Genomic DNA, 27,839 nt, shown 5'->3' with positions numbered 1-27,839 from the left:
TATGAGAAACACAAATTAAAAGTCAGTATTTCTACTTAAACATACTTATTAAGTCCTCTGAAGTTATTATTTCTGTTACTGACATCTGGTAAATTGTTTTACTTAGTGAATCTCTTCTTGTTCCCGTAGAGACAAAGTTTCCAGTGACTGCCTGAGAAAAAGCAGAGTGTTTGAAAATCCACCCATCTTCACTTCACCGTGGTTCCCAGAGAGTCCGGGGTGTTGCCCTGTAACATAACCCAATGTCCAAACTAGTCATGAGACCTCGTTTGTGCCTATTGTTATTTCATCTAAACAGTATTTGGGTCGCACAGCGCAAATCCTGATCTCATTCATTCTCCGTACAATCTCCAATTACGCACAAAATGTCATTTACGCACGGCTCGTACGCCCCTCCTCAGAGGATCCAAAAAATTACATCACGTTTTGCAATTCCCACGTTCGGCCGAACAACACATTGTGCCTTCACGGAGCTCCTCTTCTCCTGGCAATTTCCAGATGCAGGCACAGAAGCTCAAAGAAACAAGTCCTGGTTCAATGTGGGAATAAAGATCGCAGTTCGATAATCGCAGTTTTGTGCGGGGAAGTTGCGCTTCAGGTTTTATCATGAAAGAGGGACTTCTAAAGTTTTTCTGCCTCACACCAGAGCACTAAACTGATCTCTTTTTGCTCTACTACTCTCTATGACTATTTATCTTTTTTCTTTTTTTTTTTTTTAATTTTGGACATATGCACTGATCACAAGTTGCCACATATTGGAATAATGAGCGGTTCCCACTGGATTCGTCTTTATTTGGGGATGTAACAGTTGTAGACAATTTGTATGGTGCAGATTTGCGGGAAGCCATGGAATTTACTTTGCGAATTCATCTTTTTACAGCTTTTGTCTCCTGTATTAAGGTAAGTGGACACATTTGACAATCCTAGTCCAATCCATTCGCATTATAATCTGCTCATCTTTTGTATGCCCGGGTTTATAAATGTAATTTGATTTCCTTATAGGTTTATGCTCAAGTGGTACAACCTGTGAAGCATCCAGGTAGTAATGCCTTTTTGTTTGGATGATTGGATTATTCCATATTGTTTCGTGTTGCCATATTAAAGAAAACAAAGTATTGAATCAGGAATATACAGAGAACTGTGAGAACCAAGTGTCAGAGTCTGTAACTCCCATACCAGAGGATGCTGTTGATTTGTATACTGCTCTTCTGCCACATAAACAACTTTACAGCTGTTGGGTTAATTATTACCAGTACTTTAATCCTTCCAGAAACCAAAATGGAGTGCCAGGAAAATAACTGTTAGAGTAAAGGGACAGAGCTTGATTGGAGGGAAAGCCCTTTTTGGACGCTTGTTCACTGGTGCTCTCTTTCGTCCAGGCCTACAGGTATTGGCCACAGCCTCTCATTACTGGCCTCTCGATGCTGTGGACGGAATCCAGGAACTGTGGGACCAGATTGGAAACAGACCAGGTTATGTTAACGGAAGTAACATAAGTATGTGCACACATAAAACATATTGTGTACATGCACAGTCATGGCAATGCACCAGCTAAATGTTACCTCTGGTTTCTGTCTGCATGGTTTGTTTTTTTCAGCCACAGCCATCATGCTTTTTAAATGTGTCACTGTGTTAAGAGCCTTTGTGTTGTCAGACTGAAATTATAGGACAAAATTATCTCTGTTAAGTAACTTTTAAAATGCTACCTTCTAATCTGGAGGTGGTAATGTACCTCTCCTATGTAAATAGGTGATCACGTTGAAGAGGGATCGGGTATAGATTTGAGCATGATGTGTGGAGTTCTCTTTGAGCACTATCGCTGTGCACTCAGTTCAGCATCACTCTGTCTCATACCTGCGCACCACGTCCCTCCCACTGACTTCATTCCACTGTTCTGTGTCATCTGTTATGTGTCTCTAAACGTGTCAGTCACAGTTTTTTCTCTATTGTCTTTGTCCAGCTCTCAGAATCCACAACCACACTGTGCTCCCTTCCTCCCATAACTCTTCTTATGTGTATACCAATGACTCTGCCTACACTAACATTTCTGCGACAGTAGGTGAGGATCCGTCACTATTCGCTCACTCACAGTCATTTGCTCATCACCCACTGCTCTCTGTTGTCCTGTCACACAGTTGAGCTGAGCGTTTTCACACCTTTCTCCTTGGTCACTCTTATGCCCACAGAGCTTATGATGAATGATGATGAATTCATGATTTCTTTTTAATATGTTTTTTTAGTGGTTAGTGGTCATAATCATTAGTTAAATCAGATAGATAATTAAAGATAATCAAACCACACCACTAATGTCTTCATGATTAGTTCACTAGTGGGGATAATTTGATTTGGTGGATTAGCAGATAAATAACTTGTGAATTCTTTGGCGCTGAGACCTCCTGGCTAGGAGATACTGCTGCTAATTTTAATGCAAAATGATGTCTCTGATTGTTGCTGTGTTGTAGACATTGTTGAAGGAATGGTCAATAAAGGCATCTTTCTGAATGGAGACAATGGAGGCACCTTTCTTCACTTTGGAAGTTACCAGAATTCATGCATTAGTGATCCTACTTTGTGTGGTCCTGAAGGTGAGCACACTGTGGTACTATCATTTGACAAACTGTTGCTATTTCAGTGTCTTCTATTAATGGTTCTGTTGTTCTTTAGGGATTACTTTCTCATTTTTTTGGAAAAACCATGAGGTGGAATCGCGTTTTGCTGTAGCCTCCGGAGGGAAAGTTATCTCCAATGGCTTCTCTGTGTACACCAATCCCTTGGGAGGATATGTGGAGTTTTACACACGAGGCAACAACCACAGATGGAAGGCCAAAATTCCCGTCCCAGGTATGACTATATAAGGAATCTGCTCCATATCACATAAGATTTTTTATTTGTTTCTTTTCCCATATGCACCCATGAAAACCATGTGTTTTGGTCTTGTAGGCTTGTATGTATAGTTATTTTATTACAATTATGGTTTGGTTAACATTTATGAGATTCTTTTCTCACACAAAACATTAAACATAACATTAAAAATCTCAGAAGTGTCTTCCTTCCCAACCAAATGAACTGGCTGAGGCTACATTTGGTTTCAGTTAACCAAATCATAATTGCAATTAAATAACTTAAAATTGAGATTCTATCATTTCCTCCTTAAATACAACAATGTTTGGTGATTAGAAAATGTCAAGTTAGATGAAATGTGAAACACAATAAAGGCCGGAGTGTGACCAGTTGTTTAAGATGAAAATCTCATTTGTATTTCAAAGAGATGAAACGATTTACTAAACTTACTCGAAAAAACTGAATAAGCAAACCAGCGACGCCTTTATGAGTTAGTATTTTCTTCTCAAATGACTTGTGTCATCTTTGTTTTCGCTGCAGTTACTCAAGCTTATGTTCACGAGACGTCATAACTGAATTTTGATTTGAGCGAAGATTAAAAGTCATCTGGTTTTCATACAGGGTGACATGTTGAAAGTTTGGGACATAATGTCGAAATCTCTTACTTTTCTCTGCGTGACCTAAACCTGGAGGTGCCCTGTGTCCTCAGTTACTGAAGACCAGTAATGTTCACGTTACGCTGAAAGTTCAGATGTTTAAAAGGTGGTGTTCTGTGGCACATATGGTTTATATTTGAAATACAAATGAGCCTGTGCTGTGGTTGTTTTGCTCTTCTGGCAGAATCGCTTTGAGACAGTGAATGCACTGTATTGTCTTTTGGGACTTTATTGTTAATTTATTTCTGAGAAACAAGGGGGAGGTAAGTTTGTGGCTTCACGATCTTGTGGGCACACAGGCGTTAGGCAAATCATAACATAGAGCTGAAACAATTAATTAATCAATCATGCTACACAAGTGGTGAGCATGCATAAGAACTAATATACTGTACCTGCTAGCTACGTTAGCAGTGTCATTAGCAAGTGAGGCAAGACAGCATTCAGGTTGCTTGAGTCACTTGAATGCATCACCTAATTCTCTGGAAAGACTGACAGAGTAATGGATCGAGAAAACGTGACAGAAAAAATAATGTGTGCACTGATAGGTGATCAAAGTAATCCTTAGTTGCCACTAATAAATAGTAGATTAACAGGATATGAACATTTCCCCACATCAGTAACAAGGTTTTAGAAGATACTCATGCAGGGATTTCTGTATCCTACTCTTTCATTCATTTGACTATCATCACTGTTTTCTCTTCCAGGACCTTACTGGACCCACATCCTCTTCTCATGGAAAAAAACAGACGGCCTGAACGTCTACATCAACGGGACCTTCTCTGCTAATGACGTGACTGGCAGCGTCTCAGACAGCTATGGTGACCCCCACCCTGACCTCGTCATTGGAACTGGCAACAACAGGGACTATGGCCACTATGTAACGGGCGCCTTTGATGAGTTTGTCATTTGGGAAAGGGCTCTTTCACCTGAGGAGATCTTGCTCTACTACAATGCAGCTATAGGTAGGGGATCATGGTTTACTGGAAAGTATTTCCTGTCATTCTAAGACATCTATTGTAATGCTGCCTCTTGACTTTACAATGAGGAAATAGGGGTTCAAAAGCAATTTCCGTCCTTGTCCCTACTGTTCATTCACAACATGCATGCAACAACAAAGATGTGAAATAATACCAATATTACCACCTCCCTGTAACATGACCTTTCTCGCACAAAATATTTTCATGACCTTCCACCACATAAGTGCTATGACTCACATAGTTCTGCCGTATAAGTATTTACAAGAGTGCAGAGGCATGTTGTGTTGCAGGGGGCAGATCATTTTGATTTAATGTGACGGGTTATAACGTGCTAAGACAAAACCCACAGCCCCCTGTCTGTTTTTGTTCGCTTGCTGTTTACCTCTTTTGGTCAGTTGAGTGCCATAAAAGAAGAAAAACATCTTGACATTTATTTAAATAATAGGCAATCATGACTCTGTGTAACAATCCATATTCCAATATTTGTAGCCTGAATCACCCTTTGCTGTTTTGTTGTCAGTATGAAACATACTGATTGGTGAGGGTGAACACTGTTTCCTCTGTTACGTATGTATAAAATGATTACTGTGTACTTCAGCTTCAAGTGGTCACAATGTGCAAAGTCAAAACCTCCCACTGCCATTATTTCTTCTCCGAAGTAGTTACCAAAAGCAATATATTCCACAGACCATTACCAGACGCAAAGAGCCTGACTGTTATGGTTACAGAAAAATATTTTTACTTCTCCAGAGCAGACATATAAAATGTTGCATTGAACCAAAGACGAGCAGGAGTGGTTCATTGTGATACCTCTATTGTACATCCATATAAGGTCATTTTCTGGTAGCTAGTTAGCACTGTTTTTATTAAGTGACAGCAAAGATGTGAAATATATTTAACCTTTTTACAGAAGCTAGTCTCAGTGTACTATGTGGTTGATCATGCCTTTTATGTGGGAATTGTAATCCATCTCCTTTCATGACTGAGCACCGCTCAGTCTCACATTCTAAACTATATGGGGATAAAATCTAACTACAGGGTCAACGAAAGATCCAATAACAAAATGACAAAAAGTGAAATACCACTTAAACTGGAAAATCCACCAGAGATGAAGGGTGGACACCCTATAGATCCTATCCTATTTCAACAGAATCCTTTGTGTTGTTTGTTCTAGGTCAAGCCATTGTCTCTGCTTTAACACCCACAGTCTCCAAGGAAATCACTTCAGCTACGCCAACAGTTGTAAGTTTGTTAGTTATGACTTAGCAAGACTCTTTTGTATACAAATACAGAATCCACATAGAAATTATATGACACATTTTCACACGTCTTTTTCATTGAGTCAATAGAGGCACAGCATTTTATTGAGTTACTGAGTTATTTATTCCTTTTTTTAAGCCAGAGGAGCTGGGAAAAAGATATTAAGAGCACATGTGAGTTGTCTTGTCAGTCTTTTGAGGTATAAAACAGATAAAGAAGTAGGAGAAAGTGGAGACAGCTGCTCAACAACACTCAACACACAAAATGTTTCCCCGTAGGGCACTAGGCTGAAAAAGAGCAACACTGAATCACTTGTCCAAAGAGTATTCCCTGAAATCAGGCTTTCAGTCACTAAACATCCTGTGTATGTTGGAAGTTTGGGGCACCAACGGAAACCTTCTCCTGATCGTAAACTTCATCTGATTCTTGATGTGTTATCACCCTAGAGAACCACTGTAGTGGGTTTTCCTGCCATCAGCAGCCAGCAGGAGAAGCTCCAGGAACTGGTGTCCATGCCAGTGTCGACCATCCTGAAGACGCTGACTAACGGGACCATTCCTCACAATTATGCCATTAACCTCACACAGGTCTTGGAGCACAGGCTGACATGCATATTGATGCTAATACACACATTAGATTTGCAACACCAGTTCACACCAAGTCACACTGCCCACCCTTGCGCATATGATACAACAGTTCCATGATGTTCTTTTTCTTCCACTCAGGCTTTTCTCAAAAGTTTGGAAGAAATACTGTCTCTTGGAGGCTTGCCAGAGGTAAATGAGTTCACACTGTTGGTTTGCAATGTTCACACATGACATAATGTAGCATATGCAGTTAGGTGAATATTTTCACTCATAGCATTTAAGAGATCCATGAGTTTGAGATTTTAACTCTGCATATTCTTGGCACAAGCAGTGGAGAGCCGAGAAGCGAGAACAGTACCTGGCAGTGTTTCCACATGTATTACAGTATGAGGTGGTGCAAATTATACAAGACAGTGCTGCAGACTGCTCTGCAATGCTTTCATTTTAAAGTTTCAGTTTCCTGTGCTGTCCCCCCGTCCCAGCCAAATCTGCGTCCTCGCATATACAAGCACATCGTTGCCAGAAGAAAGACATTCTGCGCGAGTGTGTGGTGTCAGTACACTGACTGCTCAGAGCAGACATGTTTTTGTAGGAGCAAGCTGAAACAGATGTTCACATATGGGAACCCAAAACTTGGACAGCGTTCTATAAAGTCCCTTGTCATCAACTGCTTCAGGTTTATGCTTAGTGTCTGAAAATGTATCATGTTTTTGTGTTTCTTTTTTATTTTCCTATTGTAGTAGGTGTGATTTATAATATTAGCAATGCATACATGGAAGCAAATATTTGTGTATCATAACAAATGTTGTATAAAGCTTTTGTAGCATCTTTTACTTTCCACTAATTGCCTAAAGTGCAGTCTGGAAGTTTCCTGCCACGGCCGTACTTGGTCTGATATCACTACCAGCTTATAAGGGATAGTGGTAATAACTTTTATCTACATATTTCTGTATATTTCTACTGGTCATTCATGAGTTAAATCACTGACTTCTGGCTCCAAAGGTCCAAAACTAGATCTTGTATTTGCTCTAGTAGTATAATCTCATTGTGCTTTCCTGCCTGGTAAATTTTTAACTTTGGTAACTTTGAACATTTTTCTATAGCCGCAGAAGATTAAATACTGTTACACTCAAGTACTGTGTTGATGAAGTACCCTTTAACTTAACCTATTTTTTTATTTGTACGTTGAGCCTAGAAAACAAAAATCACACTGAGGTTGTGTTAGCGTTGAATGCTCAGCGTGACTCAGTGCTGGTTGATTCCTCTGGTACAAGCTGCACATTTAAAGCGGTGACTGTGAACTGACTGTGAACTGATTGTGAACGATTTTCTGTTGGGTGATCGTCGAGCAGCAGTCCACCCCTATGGTCAGCGGTCTGATCAAGACGGTGGACAGAGTGATGGAACACATGGTGACTAACCTGGAGCCCAGCCCGCACTCTTCTATCACACTGGGTGGAACATCTGTTGTTGCAGGTCAGTATGGTGTGAGCTCTCCAAAAAGGTGACTCACTGTTTGTAGTTTGTGGAGACACGGTTAGGGTAGAAGGACATGGAGCGTCAAGCTGACATCATTCGTTTTCCTATTCAGAGGACAATTGCGGGTCAAACAAGAAGGGATGAACTCCCTCCACTTTGCCTCTCAGGGGTGTGGGTGTTTTTTGAAATTTTATGTAAAATATTTAGTTTGCCGCTAAGCTTGCTTGAGTCTCCCCCGGGATGCTGCACATCTTTGATCCACCTCTGATAAGGCAGATTGCTGTTGTTGTTTGCTCCTCAGCCAGTTTTTCTCAACAGTTCTTGCTTTTTCTCATCTTTGACCCCTCACAGATTACTCTATGGTGAGGATCCCACAAAACTTCAACTTTCCACATTACCGCTTCCCCACGCAGGGCAAGAACTACATCTCCGTGCCTGGGGAGGCTTTCACCGTGCAGTGTAAGTGCAAATATTACAAAACTATGTTCAGTGACAAGACATCTTAAGTAGTCTCTATATTAGGAAAATAGTAGCTAGGTTCAGTGGGAATCCTGCACATTAGTTGGTATGATACTGCCCAACTACTATACCCACAACTGTTTGTTGTGCTGAGATTATAGACTGTCAACATACTGTAGGAGAAAATGTATGACGCCAGTGCCATGAGAGCTTTTGTGTGGCGTCATAGTGCACCGTAGAAATCCAGCTATGACTTTCAGTTGGCAGATACCCTTTTATTGAAAACAGACGGAATGAGAGAACAAGCACCATTTCTCCACTTTTCCTCTGTCTTGAAAAGAAATGGCCTCACATAGCAAAAGGAGGGAGAGCAGCAATTACAGCGGCCATTAAAACTCTTGTTTGTTTGACTGTGTGTTCAGGTCAGATTCCCTTGGCTCCTCCGGGCCACTGCGTGCGTTTCAAACACTGGAATAAACCTTTTCATAATACATTAAAGAACTATTATCACAAGTGGAATATATGTTATAGCTTGACACATTAGAGCCAGGACCGAATGAACTCACCGTTCTGAATACCTTATTGTGTGAATGCTCCAAGGAGAAGTTTTAGATGCTAATTAAGGAAAGAGAGGGCCACACGTTTGTTTAGATGGATGGTGTGTTTGGATATTTTACTTTTCCTGTTCTTACTCTCTGTGTAAGCAGACTCTTGTGGGACTGTTAAAATGATTTTTGGAAGGTTAAACTGCTCCTGCAGCGTATATGCCGCAAATTCAATAGGCATCAGCAAGCTTTTGTTGTCGCAGTCAGTGGGGCCCGGGTAGTAGGGCTTTGAAAGGAGGAACACGACCATTAAGGATTTCCTCCAATTTCATTGTTTATCTCGCAGTACTGAGGTGGGACCAAGCTGGATGATAGGTCAGATGAAAGAGGGGGGCACCAGACCTCCTGCTCTCCTGGTGAAGTCATGTAGGGGTTTCATAAGATTTACCAACATCCATGTGGTTTGCGGCCCTCTCCCTTTCACCCTTGTGCGAGTATACAGCTGTCCTATTAGTCTGCCAGTGCCAGCGTGCGGCAGCAAGGCAGCGCTAATTAACATCCCTTCTGAGTGAGCATTTTAGCAGCAGTGTCTGACATTCCCAGTCCTCTGCACAAGCCTTTCACATTCAACTACGTGTTTCTTCTTTCCCCACAGGTCAAACCTCCATTGTAGGCCTCTTCTACCACAGCATGCACAGCTACTACAAAGAGATCAGCCCTATGAAGACCAAGTAAGAGGAATATAACATAACCCAAAGCGAAAAGTTAATAAAGTTAGTCCAGTCTCATCACATGTCAACTGCTGGTTTTGAATTTATCTAAGAAAATATGTCCTACACATAACTAGTGAATGTAAATACGAATTCCGCCAAGAAAAAAAAAAACAACAACAAGAAAAAAGCAGACTTTTCTCTCTGTAACTCCTGTGTGGGGGAATTGGGTTCACTGGAGCCGAGGCGCCCCTGCTTCCTGAGCCACAGAAGGGCTGATCCCTGGGGCCAGGGTTTTATCTGTCCGCTCACCTATCTCTCATCTCACCACTCAGCCATCACTGATTGATACACCCTGCTATTAGCCCTGTATGTCCATTCCCCCCACACCTCCACCCCCATCTCTGACCCCTCCACCCTCAATTATTGTCTCATCACTGGGCCAACCTGTTCCACTCATTCTGCAATGCCATTTCTTTCCTACAGTGATAAAACAACCTGTTTTCCCCACTTAACGGAGGTTAATTAAAGTGAAAGTGCAAAATGTATCTCATGTGGCCAATGTACATTTGGAGACTTTCACAAATGATTTTCATATGTCTCCCCCCCTGTTTAGAGAGGTGATGCTTGTATAATCCCAATGTTACATAGCAGATGATCTTGAAAAAAGCTATTGCTGCAATATTGTTGGTTGTCAGTGTGATTAATTATGTAGACAGATGATCTGTCTGCATGAGTCCCAGTTAGATGCTACTGTTCTGGGCCTGTAATACTCAAGCGTTGTGAGAGTGACTGCCAGATTGCTGTGTTTTGTTTTGTTTTTTAATTATCTTTTATCTGCCTCTGAAATCTGTTTTGTCGCTCTTAACATATTCTTTTGTTTCTTTTTGGGTTTGTATGTGTGATGTTGTGACTTCCTTTGGTTTCTTATGTTTCCTTGGTCTCTTCCCTCTTTTGTTTCATCTCTAAGGATTAACGAAGCAGCTGATTTTATGGATCACAAGATCCAGGTAGCAAGCAACCTCATATCTCTGAAAGTGGAGCCTTCGCCGGCCCTGTCGCTCAACCTCTCTGGAGCACCCCTCATTAAGATTGTCCTCACCCATGTTCTGGTAAGAAGAAAAATCCTAACTTTTCTCTAAACTTTTTTTCTTTTGCATCTCATTTGTACGGTGGCCCTGAGAGCTCAACGCGCTGCAACATAACAAAACACAATCAAATAGACAGAGCAACCAAAATAGGAAAACAGCTTCACCAACTTGATAACATAGGCGCAGCATTCAGAAAACAACACTGCAAATAGCCACAACACAACCAACGAACAAAACATGCTACAAATAGTACAGACGATAACGGAAATGTTTAAGGGGAGCAACTAACTATACATCTAGATCTACAGATGTCTGTCTGTAGTGTTTCCTGTCACAGTTACAAGTGTAGCATCAATCACTGCCATAAGTCTTAGGGAGCTACGTTCTTATTTTTTATTTTAACTTTTTATTTCTGATATCTGCTGGCATTGTAATAATAAAATTTTGCTAGTTGTTGCCCAGCTAATTCAAACAGAAAACACATCTGTGAAACAGGTGATATTCTTTGGCTCTAAGTTACTCTTGTTCGTTACTTCTGCAACCTAAATTAGAGGACAAGCTCTTTAACTCAATTTAATCATAGGACAGCACATCATTAGAATTTAGTGGGTTTGACAGAGTATATATCTCTGTTACATTAAGTTTCTTACAAGTATGCCAACACAATTACCATTCATACCATGTATATTATGTTTAATGTCTGTGTGGTACAAGCTGTGATCTTAGGCTCTTAATTCTTTGCTGGGATAGTGATCCACCAATGATGTTTTCCAGTGTGTCATAACAAGTGAAAATCATATAAAGCACTGTGTCAAGAATCATTGCAGACAAGTGTTTTGTTTCTAGGGGCATTAAAAACTGATGGACATGTAGATCTACAGATGCATAGTTACTTGCTCACCGTAAACATTTTTGTTGTCGTCTTTGCTGTTGGCAGCGCGTTTTAATCTTTGTTGTGTTTGTTGTGTTGTGTCAATTTGCAGTGTTGTTTTCTGAATGCTGCACCTATGTTACCAAGTTTCTTCATTTGGTTGTGTTTTTTCAGAGCTTTGAGCTCTAAGGGCCACCGTACATGGGAGAATAGAGTGGAAGACATACAGTAGTTGTCAGGTGTGAGACATCCACCTTATCAGAGGAAAGAGGGTCATGGGTTGCTGGGACCACAGTGACAAATTCTTCCATATGAACTCTATTATTTCTATTTTCGGTGTTGACTTATGTAAGTAAATGAGAGTCTATCACTGGCCGAAGCTTCTGCAGCTGGGCACTTACAAGCTCACAGAGTAAGGCCTATTTTGGTTTTCATTAGCCTGCCTAAAATTTCCCTTGCATATGGCATCCAGAAAGCAAACTGATTATGGACATTAGAACTCGAGGCTTTCAAAGGAACAGTAACTTTCTTTTATGAACAACATATTTTTTCTTTGCTGCTTTACAGCCAGGGCTGTGCCAGTTTTCCATAGAATATACAGATGAACCTCATAATGATAATTATCTAAAATGTGTTTTGGATTAGCTTCCTTCCCAGTAAAGTAAGAAATGTGGTAATGTACTTTATAACCATGTACTGTATATACTGTATATTTTCTTCTTCTTTTTTGCACATTAATTTCTTTTATCTAATTGTATTATATTAATTAGACTATCATGCAATGGCACTATTAAAGCAGTTATCAAAACCAGTTGACTAAACCCCCAACAAGCATAGTATTGTTTTACAAGTCCTGCCAAAAGTAAACACTTTCTATTTAAGTGAATTACAAATACATTTTTTCTCTAGGCTTTCTAAAAGGACGCATGAAAAGCATGCAGCCTCATGAAACCATGGCAATATGGCTTTATTTGTCCTAATTTTCTCCAGTGAAATAAATGTTTATGCTGCAATTATCTGGCATGATTCCTGTGACGATGATTACTGTGTTTGTTTTAGCAGACACCATGGGAGAGGGCTTAAATCTCTTTTGTTAAGGGTGTGCTGGAGATGCTCTCCAGCTCTGCTGTCTGTTGCATTAAGGTGTTTCTGTTTTAGTTGGATTGCTTTTATGTCTGATGTAAGGATAAATCAAGTTTCTTACATTCTTTCCTCTCTAGCCTATTACAAATACGCTTTTATACTTATTACTAACACATACTCATTGGAACGCACAATGCCAACACTTTTCAGCTCAGCTTAGAGGATCATTTATATTTAGGAGACGCATCGTAATTTGGCACACAGTGCTTTTGGCTGTGAATACATCCAGAAATAGGATTGTTTTGCTATTACTGGATTGCAGCACAGACCTGTAGTTGGGTTTAGTCAAAAAGTGACTATTTTTGGAGTTTACATGTTCTGGCAACTGGTACATACTTATCACCTCACTAGCTTGGAGGCAGGGAAGGCAGCACAGGCAGTATGTGGCAGACCATCATCGTTTATGTTAAACCTCGAAGAAGTCCTCGCATGGCACCAGTTCGGTGCTCTGTGATTTGCAGCTGACCTGCCCGTTCATACCCTGCAAACAGACAAGCACCCAGTGACTTCATTAAAACTTTGCAGGTGGGCTGAATGTGTCTTATCCAGAAATATGTCAGCTTTCTCATGTATCTTTTCACGCTGTCATGGTTACAAATCCGTTGTGCCATCACTTCCAGTGCACAAACACTCACCTATTGTCATGGCTCAGACTCAAATGCCATCCATTTTCTCTATCTGACACCTGCCATGATAAAACATAATGTACATGCCCACCGAGTGCTGGAGTCACAGACCTGTAAAAAACATTTTATCATGGCAGGTAGCACTAACTGAAGGTCAAAGCCATGTGGTGGGTGTCTGAGTGAGCTTGCAGTCTTGATTGATGCTCTCTGAGCTGTCTGATACAGCCGACTGAGGTCATACCATTCCCACTGACTCAGCCAGAGCCAGGATGCCGCCATCTCGCATTATGTGGTACAAAGTGAGTTTGATACCTAGACAAGGTGTTATCAAGGCTGCTGGAGGCCCACATGCTTTCTCACGCCATTCAGCTGTGGTGTTGACTGGAGCCTGGCTCCATCAGTGATTTATTATTGCTGTCCGACTGGTTCAGTTTGAGAGGACCAAAGGAGAGAAGAAGAGAAGAAGAAGAGGGGTGGGAGGCACCGGGGTCTGTAGTTAAACATTAATACATACACAAGGAGGCTGACACCTCCTCTGTGTCACTTTCTTCCGTCAACGCGTCACACTGATGGTATGAAGTGAATGAACGGCAAGATTGATTTGATGAGCATATGACGATTTATAGGGTTTAAAAAACACAACCGAACTTTACGGGCTTATAAAGCAGTGTGTTAGTTTGGCATCTCCATAAGAAGGCCCAAAATGAACAGTGTGGCAGCAGTGCGAGAGCGCTGGTGGCCACTAACATGTCTTTCAATTCACTTGTGTTTCATTTAATTTGTGATATGATGTAAAACTACAAATCATTACGTTTGCATTGCATTGTTTGCTTTCTGGCAGAAGGTTAGAAAACTACATCAACACCACTCACGTGTCTGTACATTGAATATAGGCTGACCTGATTCTATGCAAACATAAAGTGACATATTGTATTACCTGTTTTCAGACTACTTCCTCGCTATCTGTTTCTTGTTTCCAGTCTCTACGCTAAGCTACATGGCTGCTGTATAGCCTTATATTTAGTACTTCCATTGGCTAGAAAATGAATATGCGTCAAACTTTGCTTCTTCTTTTCTCTACATACTAAGTACATTTTACACAGGTGATGTCACTCTTACTCTATCATATCAAATACTCTATTCACCAGGTGACAGAACAAAAAATAGTGACTAAGTGTTCCATTAAGTTTGCTCCCATAACTTAAGGAGAGTTTGTCGGGAAGTGAGCAAAGGGGTCAGGGGCAGAAAGGGAAACTGGGTGATTTGTGTTTACAAAGACGTCTAGACTTGTTGGAGCTTCCTATACGTGTGGAAAATGGTGGATTGATTGTTAAGCATCTTTGAAGATAAACACGCAAAGGTTATTTAACACTGCAATATCCACGCTTGCAATTGTTTAATTATGTAACCCGGTGCTGGTATCAGTTGTTTCTACCACAATAACTGCTCTTTATTTTGCCAGTCTTTTTATAACTCCCAGCACACGCCCAGCTTAAACCTTGTGGGCAAAGACTCTACTTCTTCTCTCTTGCTCTCTCTCTTTCTCCCCGTCCCAACCACCCACACCCATCCATACACCAACACACACACACACACACACACACACAGAAAACATGAGCTGTGTGAGCCAACATGCTGATCAATCACAGATGGAGGTCTGGCTTTCGCTACTCCGCTCTTGCCAAAAGATTCAGAGTCTCTCTTTACAGCTTCACCGCTCCAACCCCACGGCCGCATTCGCGAGTTTGTGAATGTGCAGAGAAGCTTTGTAGTTGTAGAAAATAAACTGAGAGTGTCGGAGTAAAATTTGTGTGAAAATTATAGGTTATACCAAAACAAAAAGAACTGCTTTTGCGTGGTAACTGCAGCGCTTGAAATGTCTTTCGAAAGCATGGAAGTTCCCTCATAAAGATTTTCAAATTAAAAAATGTTCCTTAATTAGAGATGTCAGACATGTTTTTCAATTCTCTGGCCAATGACATGTCTGGAGATATTACACACCTTTAAACTAAGACTGGACGTGTTGCTACAGTGGATTGGGCTGATAGCAAACACTGATAGCAACACAGGTATTACCTTGCCTGGGGTATTGACGTGTCTATATGGTTTTAAAACACCCTAAATGTAACTCTGCAGAAACCCTGTGAACAGTGTGTAAGTAGAAGAAAGAAAAGTTTCTAAGGGCTACAAACTTTATGTGTAACTTCAGTCTCACACAGCGTGGGAACACATGTTCACAAAAACTACCCACTAACCTACCACTACTAATATAACTTGGGTGTACATTTTATTTTCACTAAAGTTCCATCCACATCCACAGGTTGTGAAATTATTGCTGGACATCATCATCTAAAAATCTTTTTTTTTTTTTTTTACACTTATTTGTTCCCATAAACAGATTCGACACACGTTGTTTGACACACAAGTTCTCTGCAAAGTTTCTACATGCAATCCTCCAATTATGAATGCAAACAGAAACAAGCCAGAAACCAGAGTGAGGCCCATATGAAAGCCTGTGGGAATTAAACGCATGACTTAATGCATGGAGAACCTCTCTCGTTGTCATGCTAGTTTACCCTGTATGTTTTTTTAGAATATGTTTTACATTTGAACACCCAACACTTACCTTATCACAAACAATTCTGCATTTTTTGGGCTCGCTTAATTGTCCCCACTTTTACTCACACCCTGCATGCCTATCAACACGTCTCGCCGTACCTCCGAGACTGAGCTGAGACCACAGCTGCATGTCTTAATACATTTCCCCGGACAGCATGATCTCACTCAAGGCCAGTTGTGTTGCTGCGCGGGTTCAGATTGTTGCTCCACATGCAGTATGTAGATCAGCGTCGAGTACGGCCTCTGATTGAAAAGCCCTGTTACAACAACAGCAGGAGCTGCACTTTGTCAGAGACGCAGGTTGTGTCAGCGTAATGCTTAAATGTATTCATCTTAAGGTGATAAAAAAGGAGCAGGTTTGTCTCAGACTCCAGGTCAGATTTTGAGCTGTGGTTGTTTTTTACAGCCTGATGCACTGATTAATGTTACAACATACCTTTTCCAGACATACTGCAAGAAAGGGTTTCTTCTTCTTCTTCTTTCTAAATATTACAGCACTCAGTGTAGTTTTTGGAAATGGCCAGCATGACCTCTCTGTTGTCTTATAGAACAATTTAGCCATTGTTAAATCCTGGCTACATATTTTAAGAACGTCCACCTACTGCACATACACCACACCACAAAAAGAGATGATGGTATTTAGAAATGATGTTCTGTGGTTTGTCTATTGTGTGACTGAAGTGTCAATGCTGACAGCCGCACTGTAAGAAAACAGCATCTACACTAAATTCAGAAAGTACAGTCCAAATTACACCCGAGCTCTGTGTGCTCCTAAATATTTGGAATGTTTGAGGCAAAAGGAGAAGATCGCTCACTTACTCACTCGCACTGTTGTGTATTTTTTCACTGCTTTTTAAATGTAACACAAAGCCTTTATTTAGACGTCTGTGATCCGTATATAGTTCTAACTGCTCTCGCAGCTGCATGTTGTTGTACCAGTGCTGGATGGGATAAGCAGATGAGTGCGAGACAAAAGCTCAGAGCTGATTTTTTTACCCACTGTGACTGAAATATAGTTTCAGTTTAGTTCATATACATTATCTTATGTATTTCTTGAAAGTAGCCTTTTGTTGATTTGGTTTCACTGCTGAACACTATTAGTGGACAAAATAGTTCAACAGTTTTCTTCTCTTAAAGCTTCTGGGGGTGAATACAAAGCTGCGAGTGAGTCAGTGTGAGAGTTTTAGTTCAATCAGCAATATAATTACTAACGACAAAAGTATGCACATCTTTGGGTTGTATTTGTACAGGCACTAGACTGTCTGTTTCAAACTGACGGTTGAAACTAAGATGATGGGCGGCGTGTCACTTTTTACATCTTTTCTTCATTTGCGCCTCACTTGAGAACCAGATGTCAAAAGCAAAGATTTAAATTGGCCCCGGAGTTGCCCACGGTTTTGGGACTTGACAAGACATATGCTATATGCTGCTGGTGTATGCTGAAGCTAGTTCAACCACAGCCACGGCTCTGCCAGTCATGGGAGGTCTGAAAGTTACCACAGACGACTGAGAGGCATTTAAACAAATTGTTAGGTTCTATATATCATCCACAATTTATGGTCCTTTGTGATGCATGAAAGTGTTTATTTTTATCCCTCGTCGCTTTACCGAAGAGGCGCCACAAAAAGCGAAAGGATGAGGCATGCTTTGGGTTAGAGGGACACATCGTCAACGTGAGAAAAATGTTGAAGGCGGCTTGTTCCTGATGACACTCGATTGGTGTGTTGGCGTAAGTCACTGGCAGGGGTGCACAATGACAAAGCTGTTCTGTAAATCATTTTCACATGAAACATGTGTTATGTCAACAATCTATCAGCTTAGACCTGCAGCATCACAATTAATATAATATAAGTCAAAAACCATGCACCAAGACGCACTCTATGCATTTTATTCTAGTATTATAGTGAAGTACAAGTTGGAAACACTTACTCTGTACTTGAGTATTGTCATTTTCTGCTTCTTTTTACTTCTGCTGCACTACATCTCAACGCAAACATTTACCCTGCATTTAGCTGACAACTGTTGTTATTTCTGACATAACAGTGTTAAATTAAAATGAAAATAAATACAACACATCATGAAATAAAACAGGTGGTTCACAAACTTTTATGCATTATGAGCTCTTACATGAAAACAGTGTCACCTTTCAGACATCTACAAGTTTTTAGCAGGAGTAATGTCAAGCAAAGAGTGATTTCAGCACTCTAATCTTTAAATAGCACCTTTAACTCTTAATATTAAGTAAGTGGAGGTCAGACTGAGCACAAAGTTGGGCATGGTAACCGGTAACCGGTAACAGCATGCATGCAAAGCTCAGCCAGCTCTCAGAATGCATTTTAACACTCAGCAGCAACTTTGAGGAACCTCAAAAAACACACGCTGAACAAACCACAAATAAAGAGACGCTACAGAGGAAATGTGTTGTGGGTATTGTATATGATATTTCACTGTACATCTTTATATAGACTACAGTGTCATAGCTTGATGATGATTGATTTTCAATAATCCACACTTTGTATCTTCTTAATGTGGATAATTTGTTTTCCTTCATTTAAGGAATATTACAGGTTCGTGAGCGTGGAGAGCAAATATGACACTAAAACAAGGCTCCCCGTGAACCAGTTAGTTTGTCTCAATTCCATCTGCTTTCATTTACACACAAGAAGAAATGTGAGTTATTAAAGCCCCCATGGGAGTAGTTAATCCACCCACAGGGTTGCTTGCAGCTCCTCAAAGCTGGCTGCTGTCTTGTGATGATGGGGCGCATTTATAGCTCACTCACGGATCTAGCGCTTATTGTCCTGCCGACTCTAATGGGCCAAATGAATCTGTGTGTGTTGCATTCATCCTGCGGGTCAGAGTACACGATGACTAAAGAGCTGCGTGTGCGAAGCAGACAGAATGAGAGTGGCGATTCGGTTTCACAGTGAAGTCAATGTATCGCCCTGTGCTTTGTAATGTGAATCACTGAGCGTATGGGGCCAGGAAACAGACAGCCCGACTGTCAGTTTTACTCTCAATCTCACTTTTTCCAGAAGGAAATAGTGCAGACCCAGTCCATCTAATCATACACTTAGTCAGTCTGAGAGTCAAGGCTTGGGGAATGGGAAGAGGTGTGCAGACTCGCAGCGTCTACCCAACCAGCCAGTGGAAGTGTTTTCTTCAGCTGACAGATTGAGGAGGGTAGTGGTTTGACCTGGAACCAGGGCCAAGCCTCAATTACCGCATTCTTGCATTGTAGCCATTAGCTCACTGTCTCTGGGGACTCCAAATCTCATATTAACGAATGACATGGAAAAAGTGATTTATAATCGAATAAGTTTCTTGAGGACAGTTGGGATTTTCGCTGAGTGTAATAATCACCTTCACTAAGTGTCAATCTGCATTTTGTCTTTCACTGCGTATGATCTCAGACCTCTGTCTGAAGTCTTCCTTTACAGGCATTTGAGCACAAGTGAAGCATTTTTTTATTTTACTCAAGTTACATTAACAAAGCAGTTTCCCTTTCTTTAGGTCAATAACTGTACTGTATTATTTTTACTTAATATAGATATTAATATATTAAACAACAATCATCATTTCCTTTTCCAGTATAACCCAACACCTGATGCTTTTCCGTATCACATACACATCACATTTCTCTTGCGATTAAAGATAACTCAGTCAACTTTATTTGTATTTTCCTTTGCAGACCAAAGAACAACAGGACCGAATACAAAATGAGAGCAACAGAGTCTTCCTCTACTGTGCCTTCTTGAACTACAGGTGGGTCTTGTGTTCGTGACTTAGATGTCTCATGTCTCAATTATTCTTTCAGATGCCGAGCCAAAGAGATTTTATCTTGATTGTTGGCTCTTTGCATATTCTTTACTCAAGTCTTTAAGGTTTAAAAATGATAAGAAATGACCAATAATTTATATAAAAAAGGGGTATTTCCCTTTTTTTATTCAAATCAGAAACATCCACTGTTACATGTGTTTCAGTTTGATGTTTCTTGAGCAACAGCCCTCTGTAAAAATATCGTGATCTGATATAAGGAGCCAAGACACTATTTAGAAAGCATAAATCACTTTAAGAGGGAGTGTGTTTTAGTTGGATTAGAATGATTACTCTCTTACTCCTCTTTGCCCTGAAACTCAAGAAAAATGTGAATTATTGGACTGACCTGTCAGATTGCCCTGGTAAATTCTGCTAGAACATTTCTACATTTCTGTTTGCCTCCCACAATGGATCGTGTTGAATGATCCCTGCCAGCTATAAAAAAAACAACAAAAAAAAAAACCTGGTCGGTTGTTTGTATATTATTATTCATGCCAGAATTGTTGTGTTAGTTTATTTTTCCTCTGTGAATAATACATATTGTTGCCCATTTGAAGTTCAAATGAAGCTGTATGGTCCAATGAAGGCTGTGTGCGCTCCGAGGGAAACATGACGTACTCTGTGTGTTTGTGCAACCACCTCACCAACTTTGCCATCCTTATGCAAGTGGTGCCCTTAAAGGTATGACATTTTAGATTCACTTTGATACACAAGATGCTCTGATTAATGATTTTTATACTAATCGTGGATCATATTGCTTCTGTACACTGTTACTTTTAATGAGGAACACACAAAGCAGTGATATTGTGATACTGTATGTCACAATAGGAAGAATACAAGATGTTCTTCAGTTGTTGTTTTACACCTATGATCCTGCTATTGTGAATACTGATTCCTCACCACACTCGTCAGGGTTTACTGGACACTTGAATAAAACAGAGCTGTTGTTGATGTAATTAGTAGCAACTATGTTTTCCTGCTTTAACAATCTCTGCTGAGAAAAGTGTTTTCACCGATGATGATTTCCACCACAATACTTTTCCTTTAATCTGTGTTTTAAAATAGTGAACGTGTAGCTACTTTTTACAGTGAGTCATGTTCATAAGCATGCTCCTCCCTCTCTACCTTTGTCACAAATTAAGTAGATTTGCTGGAGCCTAATTGGACAGGAAACAGTGGTTTACCACATACTAACCCACCAACCAGAACCTGGTGTAGTTTATCGTTGCTCCCTGTAGGTTAATTGTAAGCAGACCTATACAGTCACAATGCTGGTTTCACTGGTGGTTTTATACAGAAGTACTTTGGAACAACTAAGATTAAATGTGGTTCTTTTGGGTCACTGCTCAGGTCAGTGGTCCATTCCTCAAGGACCACAGTCTGTCAAGAGACCAGACCAGACCCTTTGAATCATCCTCCAAAACTCTCCTCTTAAAACATCTGGGTTAACTTTCATCATCAACACTGACGTTCTCCTGTTTACTATCCTGCACAGTGTTGTACATTCACGTATCTGCATGTAGAGCCGTTGGGAATCCCAAGCCCGTTTGCATTGTCACTACAGTGTCACTTTCTGTTATCCAAGAAGATGTGCCATGGCATCATCCAGGAGGCTTTCTTTATATAGAAAAGAGGAGTTCTTATTGGAGCTAAGTGGGTCAGTGCTGTATTTAAGGAGCAGAGTTCTCTTTCATGCTATACTTACCCTTTGCCAGCCTCTAATTAGTGGGCTGCCTCATCCCTCAGCTGTGAGGGAACATCCCACATATTCCTTTTCTGGAAAGTTGAGTTCCCTTTGCTCCTGTAATGACAAGGCACATGTGAAGACAGTTAATTTAGAGTTAAACCCAAACCCTCAAAATAGCCTGCACTCCAAAACAACATCAATGCACCGGGCCTGGTGCCATGGATATGTGCATGTGGAGGAATACAATTACCACTGTCACACTAGGGCTTTTTGGACATTGTGCATTTTGTTTACACCAAAATCTACCGCGAGTAGAGTGACAAACAACCTGACGTCAAGAAAAGATGAAACATGTAAAAGGAAAAACGGAATATTTGAATTTAGATTGTGGTATCTGTTGTTTAACCCTCCGAGTGTTTTGGCTTTATGCCTTTTATGTTACTTTATGACCAGTCCTAGAGTGTAGCCTGCCATAAAAATACAAATGAGAGTCAGCGTTGTATTCATCATCAGGGCGCCTCTATATTTCCCTACAATGAAACCAACTCAGTTAGATTTGCATGTGTGTTGGTGGCGCTGTGCACTACCTTGAAATGTAAGCAACAGACAATAAGAATGTTTTCACACGTTTGTCTTGTTCGTTGTTGATGTTGACTCGTCTCCATACACAGCTCTCCACTGTCCACAAGGTGGCACTATCAACCATTGGTTATGTTGGCTGTTCAATTTCCATCTTCTGCCTTGCCATCACTCTGGTCACCTTTGCAGTCCTGTCGTGAGTATCATCAATCAATCACACGCAGAATTTTTCAGCCTTTTATTTTGTATTAACTTTATTAACACTCTCTGTAAGTCACTAAATTATATTGTATTTTACATAATGTATTATAAACATGGAGCCCACAGTTTTCTACATCCATATTTTTGAATGTACAGCTTTTATGTTTAATCATATTTCATATACTATATCTATCTACCAGACTACCACAGTAGAAGTTCATGTGTCTTCTCGTGCTCTGCAGGTCAGTGAGTACCATCCGAAACCAACGCTACCACATACACGCCAACTTGTCTTTTGCCATCCTGGTGGCAGAGATGTTATTGTTGATCAGTGCTCGCTTTGACCCAGACACGGTAGGTGCACAATGTAGACTATGGTGTTGATAATTATTACAATGGACGTATCAATAACCACAGTGACATTAGACTAATAATCTGAACAATATTAGAATAAAGGCAAAGTGAGCTACAGTGGAAAAAATGTAAGATGTGATCAAATGAAACGACATAATTGAACAGAGCAAAATGCTAAAAACAGAATGTGTTTAATTGGAAAAACCTGGTTTTGTTCCCTGTCTCAGCTGCCTTGTAAGATCATGGCTGTCCTGCTTCATTTCTTCTTTCTGAGCGCCTTCGCCTGGATGCTGGTGGAGGGCCTCCACCTGTACAGTATGGTGGTCAAGGTGTTTGGCTCTGAGAATAGCAAACACATCTACTACTATGGCATTGGCTGGGGTACGTCTGATCAGCTATTTTAAATTGCCACACTTAGATGGAAAACCCAGATGACATATCTGCCATATTAGAATAGAACAAAGATAGCTAGCTTATTTTTTTCCGGGGTCCTTTTGTCATCTTAATTGTTTTTTATTGTGCCTATTGTCCACATTTTAGGAAACCTTACTGGTCAAATAATGTCCATGCAGTGTATATAATTATGACCCTTTTAAATAAATCTGCTTCGAGTTACATTCCAGCATAACAATAGCCCTTCCTGATCTCATTGACCCAAAGTTGATGGACAGTTAAAGAGACTGTGGGACATACATCTACCGTCTCAGGCTGCTGGAGAATGCATAGTCTCTCCTTAACATGCTGAACCCATTAGTGGAAAAACGATCCCTTTTTTATTACTTCCTTTCTTCTGGCCAGAGTAATTTTTCAGTTTGTGTGGCCAAGAGCAAATTATGTGCTGGAGACTTGTCCGACAGTTAGGAGTATGGTTGTTATACATAAAAAGTAAATACTCATTTTAAAATGAATTGCTGCCGCTGTTAGCTGTGATGAAGGCTGTTTAGTACTTTATTTTCCATTTCCTCCAAAGTAAAAGTTTCCTCATAGTGTGATGGGCTAGAAACCCTAATTATTTTAAGGAAATAGTCATTTAGCAGCACAGCAGATAAATTAAACGACCAGTGGATTTAACAACAAAGACACAGGCAGGTGTTAGAATGGTTGCAGTTTACCGTGTTGGACAAAATGCTCTAATAAAAGGCCACAGTGTTTAACAACTACAATGGGGCTGGAATGATGTTTGTTAATATTAAATGAAGAATACGTTTGGCCCACTGTTTGGCCTAGATCTGTCATGATCTGTATATCTGTGGCCTTAGTCAAAGCCTTTTTAGGACTACTAGGTTATTTTGAGATGATTCATTAATCATCCTGACTTTATTCCTGCATCAACACGCGTATTGGAAACATGTGTCGATGTTGTCCTTAACAAGGCCTAACAAGGCCTAACAAGGCCTCCTGTAATCTGGTCAACTGCCTCGGGCCCCTCATCCACAAAGGACTAAAAGGTTTAGTTTTCACTGTGGTACACCGACTGGGCTACTCCACCCTGTGGCGCTTTCCTTACTCTCACTGTCACTAACAAGTTGAAATTTTATTTGAACACACAAAAATAACTTTGACTTATTATTAATTTGTTTATAAATGGGTGGTTGTTTAATGTCTAATAATCAGTTAATCAATCAATAGTTTCAGTGCTTATTTGAAACATTAAGCTAATACATCGTTACCCAATCTTGTGACCCTGCCTTGCATAGATCTGGACTCTGGGTTGGTTCAGTTTGTGCTACTGGCTGCATTGATGCAGAGTTTAAAGAAACTGATGGGGGTCTTAATCATTTGGGCATGTTACAGTTTACGGGAACATATGCATCTTAGCCACTATGCCATTAGAACATCTGGGCTTCTGCATATCTGTTACTAAATGTATGATTGCATTTGTATTACAATAGGGTTCACTTACTTTTTGCAAAGTGAGGGTGACCAGGGACCCAAATCACATTTTTACCCCAGGGCTTTGCAGGCTTCTAAGTGACAGTGATGAATTTGTAACGAGTTTGTTTCTTTGCTTATTATCAGGATGTCCATTATTGATCTGTGTGGTGTCCATAACATCAGCTCTGGACAGTTATGGCAAGGTTGACAAGTAAGTATGACCTGTGCATTAAAAGAAACATATGGGAGTGATATGAAATTCAATTTATTTTGTTAGGTTTGATGGCGCTGCATAAGAATGACATCATCACCTGTGGAAGAAATAAAAGAAAAAGCTTTTAGGCTAACAGTAACAACATATGTCATTCCATATTTACATTACAGCAATGCACACTTAGAATATCACACTTGGACGTGAACACTGTGATTTTTCTTTTTCCTTTCTTACTCTAACGCCTACTCTTGCTTTCTCAGCTGTTGGCTGTCACTGAAGAATGGAGCCATTTGGGCGTTTGTAGCCCCGGCTCTCTTTGTCATTGTGGTGAGGAATTTGCAAGAATTAGCATATGTTATTTTTTACAGTTCCCCTTTCAGTTTGTTTAATTTGATAAACTGTATTCATTGTGAAGTGTGTTTGAAGAGGAACTGAGTTTAAAGTATTTATCCTTCTTTCTGATTTCCAGGTGAACATTGGGATTCTGATATCCGTGACCAGGATCATATCGCGAATCAGTGGAGAGAATTACAAGGTTCACGGAGATGCCAATGCAGTCAAGTGAGATGATTTGTTTTGATTAGCAGTACTCTTTTAAGCATTAAATACAGGTCTTTTGTATTAACATGGCTGTCACATGCTCTGTTTCAAGGTTGACTGCTAAGGCAGTAGCTGTGCTTCTGCCCATACTCGGCATTTCCTGGATTTTCGGCGTTCTCGCTGTCAATACAAACTCTTTGCCATTCCTATATATTTTTGCTATATTCAACTCGTTACAAGTAAGTCTGGTCTTTGCAGTAACATTTATTTACACAACGTCAGCAGCGATTATTGAAACTTCTCCTAAAATGCACTTTTTTTCTAGGGTTTCTTCGTCTTCCTGTTTCACTGTCTTCTCAACTCTGAGGTAAAGTGGTAAATATGTTTGCATGGTTGCTTTTGTGGTGTTTATAAGCATCATGCGGCATTTATCACCAGGGTTTGTTGTTGTGTCACTCATTTCTGTAGGTCAGAGCTGCTTTCAAACACAAAACCAAGGTGTGGTCCCTTACCAGCAGCTCCATCCGAAACATCAACGTAAAGCCCTTCAACTCTGACATTGTGAGCGCTGGTGTTAAAGATTAGTCAACACAAAGACTTGTTAACTTCTCGATCTAATCCTTTCTTTGTCTAATTATTCCCTTTCCCTCTTCAAATCTAGATGAATGGAAACAAGGAGGACGTTACTCCCACCAAGATGAACACGTGGGAGAAAAGCACCAACTCAGCCAATCGTATCGACCTGTCCGCCGTGTAGAACCGTAGTTCACCGTCTCTGTCTGTGGCAGCAAAGCAGTTCGGAGCTCAGAGTGTAAAATGAAAAAACACTGTCCCGAATATTCACTCGCTATGTTATGTTAATGAATTGGAGACTCCAATCCACTGAAGTGAAAGTTAAATTCCAGACGGTGTTGTGTTGCTGCCTCATAGCTTCACCTTTAATGAAAACCAGACTCTGACGACTGTGCCTTTTATTTTGTGTCATAGAAATACAGTTTGCCCAAAGACAAGAACAGGATTTTCTGAGGCAAAGGTTCAGGGGTCTGGCATCAGTAGTAATGTAGCGGAGATTAGACTGCAACTGATTTACTGCAAAGGTTCATTTCAAAGAGTAGTAACATTCTGGTGAACATGCTTAAATGTTGTTTCATTCTGTGAGTTAGATGAAAGGACTGATACCATTATTGTGTCAGTCTAATAAATCAGAGCTGCTGTCAGTGTCTCGTCAATGCAGAGACTCAAAACAGGGACGAACAGCTGACCCAGCTCTGTCCAAATCTGCCTACTAGCACTGCCTCTAAAACTCATTTGACATGTTATATTTCATTTATTTAATCTGTACAAACACAAAAGTGCAAAAAATGGCGCTGTGGTTAACATGAGTGTGCCGGTTTAACTTGCCAACCTAGCTGTTTCATCGTCATTTTTCCAGAATTTGTGCTAAGCCAAAGTAGACTAATCATCTGCTGCTAGTGGTGGCTTCACATTTTTCATACAGACAAATGGATGTTAGGATCTGCTTCTCAGCAAGAAAGAAAATAAGTTTTTTATTGAAACACAGTGATGTGTTTGACATGTGTCATTCAAGTGAATCAGTGTAATTACAACTGCCTTAATTTACCTGCAGGAAATGTAGAATTTAAACATGTGTAGTAGTTTTGGGGTATAGTTTGGATATAACATGGACCAAGGAAAGCAGTGTACTTTCCTTAAATATAGTGTTAGGTGTATGCCTTATAAACAATGACATAATGGTTCCACCATCTGTTAACAGTATCCATCATCACCGGGGGCAAAACCATTTATTGTACAAGACTGACATGATTCATACAGCTTTAATCCAGTTTTAGGAGCAGCACAACACAATAACTGCATAATGACAGCAGATGAAGTAATAGTGGATCAGACTCTAAGTATTTCTCATATAATGTATTTATTTATTTTGTGATTCTGAGTTATCATGTCTTGTTAAAGTATCACAGTTCAGCAATCAGTACGTTCTGTGTTCATTTGTGTGTTTCTCTCTCAAAATTAACTGACTGGTGTATTCGCAGTACCTCACGTCTTGGCAAGCTGCAGTATATTATGCTTTTTAAGGAACAGTGATAATTGGTTGTGTTTTCAACACAATTCTGTGAAGTTTTGTGCTGTCTTTAGCTGTTTCTGTTGCTCATTTCTTTCACATTTTCACACATTTTCATGTGGTAAAATATGAAACATGTTCTACAACAGAGGGACTTGTTAAGGTTGTTGCTTTTTTCTTACCATACTGTGAGAGTAGAGAGACGTGACATTTTAAATGTTATTGATCTTACACTGTACCAAAATTAAGTTCCCTAAACCATGATTTACTGTAACTTACTCTGTGCCCGAGTTAAAGTTAAATATTTCATTATTTCTAAGCGTGTATATGGCTTTTAATAATTGTTTTCTTATGGTACCATGGTTTGTGCTTTCAGTTATCTTTATTAAAAATGTTTATGACAAGAAATCAATGTTGTCTTTATTACATATTTATTTCACCACTGGGTTCACGTTTGGATTGGTTGTTTTGACTTGTGTATTTGTGGTAGTGTTCATGAATATATCACTTTTAAAATGTTTACAGATCGTGCAAAGGGCAGCAAAGAAAATGCTTCCTGCTTCTCAACTTCTAAGAGAAAAATATCAGCTACCTTAACTCTTGTTTTGTCCAACGGGTCCTTT

At 40.1% G+C, this 27,839-nt stretch overlaps 1 protein-coding gene across 2 annotated transcripts; it reads left to right on the top strand.

The window, feature by feature from the left end:
* Positions 1–456: 456 nt before the first annotated feature.
* Positions 457–27,581, top strand: adgrd1 (adhesion G protein-coupled receptor D1). Of its 2 annotated transcripts, XM_026342269.1 has the most exons (26): positions 457–900; positions 1,003–1,039; positions 1,380–1,496; positions 1,961–2,059; positions 2,463–2,585; positions 2,665–2,841; positions 4,202–4,459; positions 5,649–5,716; positions 6,181–6,321; positions 6,460–6,510; positions 7,674–7,797; positions 8,152–8,259; positions 9,460–9,535; positions 10,485–10,626; positions 19,556–19,629; positions 20,241–20,364; positions 22,042–22,145; positions 22,393–22,504; positions 22,732–22,885; positions 24,524–24,590; positions 24,854–24,920; positions 25,063–25,154; positions 25,246–25,372; positions 25,459–25,500; positions 25,602–25,694; positions 25,795–27,581. In XM_026342269.1, the coding sequence occupies exons 1-26, from the start codon at positions 847–849 to the stop codon at positions 25,888–25,890; spliced, it is 2,727 nt and encodes a 908-aa protein (XP_026198054.1). In that variant the 5' UTR covers positions 457–846; the 3' UTR covers positions 25,891–27,581. The 2 variants fall into 2 exon arrangements, with proteins under 2 accessions (XP_026198054.1, XP_026198055.1); XM_026342270.1 differs by lacking the exon at positions 1,961–2,059.
* Positions 27,582–27,839: the final 258 nt, after the last annotated feature.

Source organism: Anabas testudineus, chromosome 9 (genome assembly GCF_900324465.2).
Source record: "Anabas testudineus chromosome 9, fAnaTes1.2, whole genome shotgun sequence".
Classification (NCBI taxonomy): Eukaryota; Metazoa; Chordata; class Actinopteri; order Anabantiformes; family Anabantidae; genus Anabas; species Anabas testudineus.
The sequence above is the reverse complement of the archived record's forward strand: the minus strand, read 5'-3'. Positions and strand labels throughout refer to the sequence as shown.

Coding starts and splice junctions, on each gene's coding strand:
- adgrd1 (XM_026342269.1), top strand. CDS start 847: ATGGAATTTACTTTGCGAATTCATCTTTTTACAGCTTTTGTCTCCTGT. Junction 901..1,002: donor CTTTTGTCTCCTGTATTAAG/GTAAGTGGACAC, acceptor ATTTCCTTATAG/GTTTATGCTCAAGTGGTACA. Junction 2,842..4,201: donor GGCCAAAATTCCCGTCCCAG/GTATGACTATAT, acceptor TTTCTCTTCCAG/GACCTTACTGGACCCACATC.